The sequence below is a fragment of the Diuraphis noxia genome, unplaced genomic scaffold (assembly GCF_037042655.1).
Source record: "Diuraphis noxia isolate RWA-SAM2 unplaced genomic scaffold, SU_Dnox_SAM2 contig0001, whole genome shotgun sequence".
Taxonomy (NCBI): Eukaryota; Metazoa; Arthropoda; class Insecta; order Hemiptera; family Aphididae; genus Diuraphis; species Diuraphis noxia.
Genome location: NW_028301711.1, coordinates 11,823,687 through 11,833,959, shown reverse-complemented (window position 1 = coordinate 11,833,959; position 10,273 = coordinate 11,823,687). Strand labels below are relative to the sequence as shown.

Below are 10,273 nucleotides of genomic sequence, written 5' to 3'. Positions count from 1 at the left end.
TAAAAATTGGATTTTTTTTTATACAATATGTCTACATCCTGACGAGTCCAAATGTGTGTTTAGAAATTCATAAATATTTTCATAACTCGAGTTATAGCTATTTTAATGAGACATTTTTCGATGTATCTGTTATTTTATTTTAATTTTGGTCATTAATTGATTATTTATTTATGTCACATTGTAACCAAAAAAAAAAATTAAAAATATACTTTTTAAATTATATTATCTCTGTTCTATAAATATATATACTTTTACGAAATATATATATTTTTTTAAAACATTTATGATGAAGTTAACTCAAAACTTTTCGTTTTTTTCTTTTTTCAAAGTCTGCAGATAAAATTTACTCAACTTTACACTATATCCAATACATTGATCTTATAGATAAACTTCTCAGCTATACATTGATGTACATTTTGTTTGCGGCTGTTTGCAACTATGACGTACACAAATTATTATCACTTCAAAATTACAGATGAATATTACTTCTCTTAAACGTTTATATACAACTATAAATAATTACCAATTGGAAAAATAATATTACTTCACATGTTTTTCTACAAAGAAGATGTAAGTACACAATACACAAATATTTTCTGAAAACAAAAAATATGAAACTTTATTAAAATATTATTATGATAAAAATGACGTAAAAAAAATGTTTATCCTTTAAAATAATAACATAAAAAGTTACTTTTTCTCACATGAGACTTGATATTGATTGTACTTAAATACTATTAAACAATGGTTAATTTAATCCCGATTTAACAAACGTGACTTCTACCATCGCTATGACTATCTAAAGCTATTCCTTATCTTTTAGTACCGCGCCATTTAAGGGCATCCTTTTTTTATGATCATGTGAATAACAACGATTAACTACAAATTATATTATTATTCAATAAAATAATTATATTTAAGACATTTCATTGAATTAGATAAAATCGTAATAATGACTACCTTTTCTATAAATAATTAAAATAATTAATTAATAAACAAAGATCAGCTAGGTAGTGCATTCATTTTTATAAAATAATATTAAAACTAGGTTCCTAATATCTATACAACTACTTACAAGTACACAATATTTTGCATAGAAGTTAACTTACCTAACGACTACCATAAACAATTGGTTTGGAAAATTTGGATGCGATGTTTTAATCCTCAAATATAAATTAAGATAAGAATATTATTATAAATCGACGTCGGTTGTACTACAATCTTATCATATGTTTAGAAATATTAGCTGTACAAATGTTCGGGTATAAGCACCACGCAATTTCCATAAACGTCGCTTGTCCCCTAAAAAATTATGCTAATGTCGTTTATTCCCTATTATTGGCGTTTAGACCCTATATTTTAGAAGACAAAATATAAAGTGTCGTTTAGACCCCAAACTTAAAATTCAAATTGTCGTGATTATAAATGTCACAACTGTTTTTGCGCACGCGCAATGGACGTAAAATATATTTTTCTATCCAATGGTATTTCTCGACACCGGTAATGTTTGGACAAACATCACCGTCCTCGTCTTGTAAAATTGTCCACTGTTCGTTGAGGGTGTCGTATTCTATAAAATGTTTGGGTGTAACGCGTGTAGATGTTTTTCTCATAAAATCTTTTGAACTTTCTCCGGACCCGTAAGTGTTGAATTCGGTCAACAAACTGCAAATGTTCAATGTCGTAAAATTTCTGAAATCACAGTTCTCTGTAAAGATGGGGTTCTTGCTGTTTTTAGTGAAATCTACGGATCTTGGTTCGTTTAACAATTCGCGAATCCACACGCAGCTTTCGAACTGCCCCAATGACGCTAGACGTGTAAAAGTGTTTTTCATGTTCAATATAAAAGGTAGAGTGGTATGGTACGCGGCGTTTTCATTGTTTGTCGGTTGGATTTTATGTGTTAAAATTTTAGTTTTTATGTTTCTATTACACACCATCAGTTTTAGACGTTCTCGAACAGTTGTACGTTCTGCCTGTGTGGGTAACGTCAACGAATCTATAGCGGTACTTATAATATCATCAGATCCAATGGATATATCGTAGTATATGAAGTTTCCGTTGATCATTTTTTCTTTTATATTGTCAATAGTCAACGGTTTCAAGTCGGTGACGTCAAAATTCAACACTGTAGACACCATGAATTGTATACGATTCGGTATAACTACGCTGTTTATGTTTCTCGAAGAAGTTACGCGAGATATAGCTACGTAAAGACACTGATACGAAGAATCGTCCAGTATGAACGATATTCTCTGTGGAATTGTACGACCCTGACTCATGTATATTGACATTTAAAACGCGGGATACAGTGGAAAGTTAAACGGATACCCACAGGTGCGAAACCCGCTGTCGTCGCCGTTGTTCAATAAATAAATCGCGTGTTTCTCGAACATCAGGCGCGTGCATATGCATTTGTCTAGTTTTTTTAACTCGTTTGTTGTACACATGCGAACCGTGACGTAGCGTACCTCGTCTCCGTCCTCGGAAAATTCTAATCTTACCAATGTGCATAATGTACGTTCGCTGAACTCGTCGACAAAATACAAATTGCCGATCACCAGCGGCAGATACGTCAAATATTTACCAGGACACCATTTTTTCGCTGAACTCGATACGTTTCTCGGCGTGCCCACGTAGGGTTCGGTAAATATTGTCCGGAATCTCCCATAAGTAAACCGTGGACCTTGTCGTGATCGGTTCGGTTGAGCAGCTCTATGTACCATTCCGAAGTCGGGACTTTATTTTCCAACACTAATACGTCTAAAACATCTGTCAGATATCTATGGTATCTGGCCAAAATTGTGTCTTGCAGTTCTATACGTTTGATGGTGTTTTCGTAAAACATTGTAGCAACCAACGCGTAACCCCAGTCGTCGAGCTGGCTGTCGTTGGACAGCGATCCGATGAAATTGACTTTTTCGTTGTATACTGCATCTGTACACCGTTCGTTACGTGACAGTGTAAACGTTTTCGTGGAAAACGTAGACACTATATCGTAGGCTGAACACTGTCCCGCGTGAGTGGAATAATTGTGAATATTTTGTAATTGGTTTTTGTCACCGCAAATAACCGCCCCTATACGATATCTGCGCAAGGTCATCATAATTATCAGTAAAAAAGGTTTGGGTATTACCGTGTATTCATCCAATATCAGTATGGGGTGTCTGAAATCGTCAGAGTCATTGAAAATCTTCACTTTTCGTAACATGTTCACGATCACGTTCAAAAAATGTTCAACGCTCATGGGTCGGCTGAGTTGTCTTTCGAGGTTCTGGTATTCTGAAAAGCTCAAACTGAACAAGCGCATTATGTACTGAGCCACGGTAAAACCGTTTGCACAAAATCTGTACACGTGCACCAAGTCACGTTTGTATATAACAACATTAGGCGCTACAGACGTAGCTAATTTATAATCGGCAATCGTCAACATGGTAAAAGTTTTACCAGTTCCCGGTCCAGCTTGCACCGCTACTATTTCCGACGAATGATCTTTCACGTAATCGAAAACCGCGGCTTGTTCCGGGTTCAAATTTTCGCGTCTATACAGTCGACGCTGCGCTACTATGTCATTTATATCGTTTTCCGGGGTAGTTTTCAGCAAAACATATCTAGCTCGAGTTTCTTTGTTGTACGGTATTTTATGGTGTATACCAGAGTGGTGATCTAATACGTTATATGTCTGTACGTACACGTTAGGTGTAGTAGGCATCGTGGGTAACTCATCATCTTCCAATAGATCCAGAATTTTATTGGCTGTTGAGCGGTCATTCTCAAAATTGCGATCGAATTTCACATGTGGTGTGAATTTAATCATGACTGACGATATGGCTTGCGCGATACGACAACTATTTTAATATGATATATATAAAAAAAACACAGACATGCACGCTCACGCTCCGTTCAAACGGCGACTGTTTGTCGGAACAATATGTCCCGTACTTTTATAAGGGTCTCGTTGAGCAACGCGTAACGGTTCAGAGTCATGACTGCTACGAGTATTAGACAGCACGCAAACACTATAATGTATATTTCTAGAAATAAATTTATAAGTATGGTCGCTAACAAACACGTTATAATCGATGTGTGCGTCTTGTTGACTGATAGTCTTTGTAAAAATTTCTCGTTATACTTCTCGTAGTCAGAACCGTTGAACGTCGAACGCTTGACCATAGCTTTTTGAAAAGCTGCTGCAGAACCGTGATTGAGTTGCGCGGAATTGTCGTCGTCGGACAAATATAATATATCAGTGCGATCTATCATTTGACCGTCACTGTTTGTTTCTAAACAATCGAGGTATATGGCGCGTTCCATCATACCTGTCATCTGTATTTCTATCAACTCGTCACTGCTAATCGTCGCGTAAACGAGTTGTATAAAATCGTATTCGACTTCTGCGAGTTTGAATCGTTTTCTCATACCCACTTCTCCCATGCGCATATAATCTTCGGGAAATTCTGCCGGTAACATAGAATTATACCCGTATGGGTCCCACAGTGAGAATATCATATCCAATAACGCGGTTGCGGTTAAAATCCAACCCACAACGTAGGTCAATCTTATCGTCGCTTGTGCCACGAACAACGATAGTTTACCGGCCACGCGCAACGCGGACGTCGCTATGAGTGATTTTGCCATATTTTGTGCGGCGCAACGCAAAATCGGTGTGGAAAAAGACTGTTTCATAATATCTATCATGCCCGTAGTCATGACCGATTGTAAGGTGGTTACCATTTTCAAACAAAATTAACGTATATAATGTACGGATTTATCGAAAACCGCTATAAAAGCCACATCTTCCCAGAATTCTTTTGTCTGAAACATTTTAATTACACCTTCCATGAAGTGTTGTATATACTCGGTTGCTTTTTCAATTACCGTTTTGTCGTCCTTATTTTCATCGATTTCGCGTTTTCTGCGTATTTTTTCACACCTTCGCCAGTCGGGGAACTACGAAATCTTTATTCACGTCGGAACGCCAACCATTTAAATCGTAAATTTTATCTAATTTGTCGGGTAACTGTACTAAATTTTTAGGTTCTTCAAACGGTGATTTACTAATATTTAACGTCGAAAGTATCGCCGATCTGACAGTGTTCACGAATGACATACCCACAACGGCGTTTAAACCTCTTTCTACAAATGACTACGAACAGGGTCCGGTTATTTGCCCCGATTCCAAGATCATGTTTCTATCGTAATAATTACAATACGTTTCGTTGTTGCGGTAAGTAAAACCACATCCGTACGGGTCCTTGGTGTTGACCACTGTGGGCATGTCGTTGACGCGTGTTTCGTACCGCATGTCACTGCGATAAAACGGTTTCTCTAAAAACGTTGCTACTTCTTGTGGAACTACTCGGCACGCGCCGTTAGCGTAATTCAACCAAGGGGCGTCCGTTTATCGCGTTCCGTCTTTTTCGTACGTCACTTTATCGCTAATGTTATAACATGCCGGCTGACACTGCACGTCCCAACCATCGTCACCCACCCGATAATATGACGCTTTGTCGCTGGGCAGGCATATGTCGCGTTCACGTGTTCGATTACACTGTAGTGATCCCTCACTAACGCCTATTATTTGAGTTCAGCGACGTTGGATTGACAATCAGGTTTTTCAAAGGAGACGGTGATAGAGTTACAAGTTACACAACGTTGAAAATATTAAGTATTTTATTAAAGTAAAATATAAAATTATATAAATTTGAGGACAGAACGTAAAGTATCTGCTCGAGAAATTAGTAATAAAAATTGGAATGAACTTATGTATAGCGGCGATGTTGAGGACAAGCCCAACGACTATACTAAGTTCTACATTGAGTGAGACACAAACTAATTCTAATTCTGCAATGGACCTAGTCCTGTATTTATGCAGAATTTTTACACGGTAGAGATTGTAGGGAGTGGATCAAAGGAACCGCAAAGTGGTTGTTATTGCGAGTGTTTGGATTCCCAGTAATTCGGCGAGCCAACGCCCGTACATTCGGCAATATTCTAATCTAATTTATTGCTCTGTTTTCGTACTTATTTGTAATCGATACGCGGTTGAATCTGGTATCGATAAAACTGTCATTCTCGAGATCCAGGAAGACAGTAGTATAATTTTAGTGTGAATTGTAATTATAATATGTTAATGTAATTTAAAAAATAGTAGAGCGACTCCGTCGGTTTACTACATTCCTCCCCTCGAAGATGGAAGTCCCTGACTTCCTCAATTAAACCCATATGGTTTTAATTTTGTATAGTGGACCTCCGGGCTATTCCGTGGTGTAAGTGGAAATTCAATTATATCTTCACTTTGATGACCCGTTCCTGGTTGGTTAAGTTCTTCATTTTCTTCACGAATGTGTTTTTGACGTCTGTTTTTGAATTTTTCTGTTATTTTCTGTTTAATGCTGTGTATCATCATTAATATCATAATTATGACAATAAAGCCTATAGTTATGTATAATACATAGATACACAACTGTTGTATGTCTTGAATTTCTTCGATTTTTCCGTTGATTTTGGTTTGACTGTCCAAATTTTTCTTTGAGTTCGAGACTACGTGCAAGTCGTCCATGTTATTTGTTTTTACGTGATAGTCTTCCATTAAGTTGTTAGTCTCTATTCGTGGTGAAACTTGGTTCAGGTCTAATATTGCCCTTGGATTAAAATCTGCGTATTCAGATTTATAGTCGACCTTTTCTGGTAATAATATGTCTCTAGTCGCGTAGCCTTTGCAAGTTTCGTTTAAGTGAATGATTCCTACTCCTTTGAGTGTGTGGCTGGTTGATTCTTTGTCTTCATCACAGGTAATGAATAGTACACCATGGTTGGTTACGTATATCCATTCATTTTTGAACCTTTTTTTATGAAAAATAGTCGTACCGATTTGAACATGCATTATTTCACAACTGGGTGGAACTTCAGAAGGATCTTGCAATAGTAGTACTTCACATGTGGGTCGTGTGTTGCGAGGATGTAAAGGATTGCCTTCAGGACATAATAGGAAATCTCTAGCGTGTTTACAATGAGTATAGTAAGATTCATCATAAGTTGCATAATGTTCTTTAGATTTACTTATAGCTAGATACTTATTAATAGGTTTTATATAAACACAATCATTGTCAAAACATACTGGTACAGGTATTAAATTATATAAAACAAAATCATTTTGGTATATTGAAGGTAAAGAAATTATAAAAACTAGGTTGTCGTTAGCATAATAAATAGCAATATCTGAGAGTTTCAGTAGTTCATAAATGTTAGTTATTTCTAAGTCAGTGGGTAAATCTGTTCCCCCTGGTAGTGATACTTTAATATCTTTAACATGTTCTAATAACTCCTGTTGTGTTATTAAACTTGGGTGTATAATTCCTATTTTTGCTTGGTGTATAATTTCTAATAAAGTATTGGTTTCTAATATATGTTTTGTAATTAATAAATTAACCTGTATAAAATGTTTGGTTAAATAATTTTTGATTTGTTGTTCTTTTGTAATATTTGTTAGATCATTTGTGTCTAATGACACATTAAAATATCTGTGTGTTCCTATACCATGGTTCAGTTGTAATACTTTAATTTGTTCTTTAATTAATTTAGATTGTGAAGAGTTCTGAGCCAGTCCTATGTTAAAGTTAAATTTTCTTATGCATTCTAAGTTGCATATTCCGTAGATTAACCTAGCTGTTTTTGTTGCGAATTTAAGAAGAGCATTACGTTTAATAATTACGTGCCCTATAGAGTTCAATACTTGTTGTTTTTTCTATTGTAAATTTTGAATTATATCGTTAGCTACAATAAGTAAATTAGTACAGTCAAAATTATTGTTTACTGGGTGTATATGTTCAATACACAATGCTTTTGTTTTTTCTATCATAGTATCTATGTAATCAAATTGTTCGTTATATTTGGCTAGACTAATGTATGCAGTAAGGTCCCATTGAGACGTTATAAGTTTCAACGGTCCTCGATTTTCGTAGTACCCAAGTAACACCGAATATTCATCTAATAGTAGATCCAGGGGCGCCCGCAGAGAGGGGCCAGTGGGTGCCATTGCACCCACTGACATTTTTTAATAAACAAAACAATTATTATATTATATTATAATATATTCAATTTTTTTTTCTGATTTTTTTTCTATAATCCAATAATTATCTAAGGTAAACTTTCACAGAATAATATTATGACCTTATGTCTCATGACGATATTTAGTATATTCTTATACACTGTGTCACTGTGTATGGTATAATAATTATTATTATATCTACTATCTAGACTATCTATTTATATTTAGATGTCTGAACAAAATATACGGGAAATGGGAATTACCACGCTCGATAATCGAGAATATTCGATAACAACTAACAAGTAACACTCTCCTCAGTCCTACTTCTCCCAGTGCATTACGATTAACGATACGTCGATACGTATTTATAGCTACTAGCTAGCGTCCAGTTCATTACTCATTGTTCATTACTAGTTATTGCGATTCACCTTGAATGTTAACTTATGACAATTTGACAATAAAGTAGGTTTTCAAGTTTAAATTACCGAGTTAAAGAGGTATTATAGTTGTTATAGTTATTAGTTCGTTATTCGGCTACAAAAATTATTATCATTATGAGTAATAAAAGAAAAGACTCAATATTGAGTTTTTTTCAAAAAAAAATTAAACCATTACCTGAGTCAGATATTCCTTTGCTACAAAGAGATACAGACGAGATAGTAGAGTCACAAAACCTAATTTTGGTAAGTACTTACTCGAATACATATTTTATCATACCTATTATTATTAATTTTTAATTAAAAATATGCAAAAAATATATTATAATATGTAATTTTTTCTATAAATAAAAAACATATTTACAATAAATTAATATAAATAATATTTCATTAGGAAACTGCAATTAAAATTGGTCTAGAGTTAAAAATACCACGAAGAGCTATCAGACAAACACAACGAGATAATTATCCAAGTAATAATATTAATGACTTTTTTAGACAATCTTTATTTATTCCCTACTTAGATTCCATAATAATGTCAATTAGTGATAGATTCTCTGATGAAAATTTAAAATCATTTTCATTATTTAATTTACACCCAAAAAAAATGATAAAAATGAGTATTGAAGAGTTCAGTGAAGTAGTTAAATCTATCAATAACTTATATGGACCTCTTCTTGATAATTTTGAAGAAGAAGCAATAACTTGGTATGAAATATGGCTAAAAAAACCATGTGATCCAAATACACAAATAATTGATTTACTAGAAGAATCTAAATACTATCCTGCTGTAAATACAGCTTTACAAATAGCTATTACATTACCAGCAACTTCCTGTTCAGTTGAAAGAACCTTTAGGTACCTAACATATTATTATAAACCATATTTTGTATTGATTATTTAATATTGATTATAATTATTATCTATTTTAGTGCTTTGCGTCGTATCAAGACATGGGTAAGATCTACAATGTCCAATATGAGATTAAGCAGTTTGGCACTAATTCACATTCACAAAAATAGATTTGACGATACATTATTTTTTGAAAATCACAAAACCGATGTTATGAATCATTTTGGACTAAATGTCAGACGTTTATCATTATTATTTGATTCATAATTCATATAATATTATTAATAATTTTATAATTTTTTTCTATGTATTGTATTAGTTATGATTTATATTATTATACATTTGGAGTTATGTTTAGATAATAATATAAATATATGTAAAATATAGAACATGCATTTAAATTTGCACCCACTGAGCTGATTTCCTGCGGGCGCCCCTGAGTAGATCATCCTTATTTTTCGTATATTATTGTAATATTACATTTTAACTGGATATAATTATTCATTGAATAATCTATATAAGCATCTTTCTATTCATAATAATTTATTCATAATAAATGAATATTTTATAAAGAATATTGATTCTATAATATTATATACATAATTATGTTTTCATAATTTAATTTAGAACATTCAATGAATAACCTCGAATGAACATTTATAAGAAATGTCCTGTCATGAATGTTCTAAGCATAAAGAGATACGGTGGATATTATGAATATTCATTCTATAATATTATATACATAATTATATTTTCATAATTTTATTTAGAACATTTAATGAATAACCTAAAATGAACATTTCTAAGGAATGTCCTGTCATGAATGTTCTAAGCATAAGGAGATACAGTGGATATTATGAATATTCTTTCTATAATATTATATACATAATTATGTTTTTATAATTTTATTTAGAACACTCTATGAACAATCTAG

At 33.6% G+C, this 10,273-nt stretch overlaps 1 protein-coding gene and 1 pseudogene across 1 annotated transcript; one reads left to right on the top strand and one right to left on the bottom strand.

Moving 5' to 3' along the window:
* Positions 1-1,385: 1,385 nt before the first annotated feature.
* Positions 1,386-3,817, bottom strand: LOC149059662 (uncharacterized; annotated as a pseudogene).
* A 5,286-nt stretch (positions 3,818-9,103) lies between these two features.
* LOC149059661 (uncharacterized) lies at positions 9,104-9,680 on the top strand. Its single transcript, XM_089217640.1, has 2 exons — positions 9,104-9,345; positions 9,420-9,680. The coding sequence occupies exons 1-2, from the start codon at positions 9,104-9,106 to the stop codon at positions 9,604-9,606; spliced, it is 429 nt and encodes a 142-aa protein (XP_089073766.1). The 3' UTR covers positions 9,607-9,680.
* Positions 9,681-10,273: the final 593 nt, after the last annotated feature.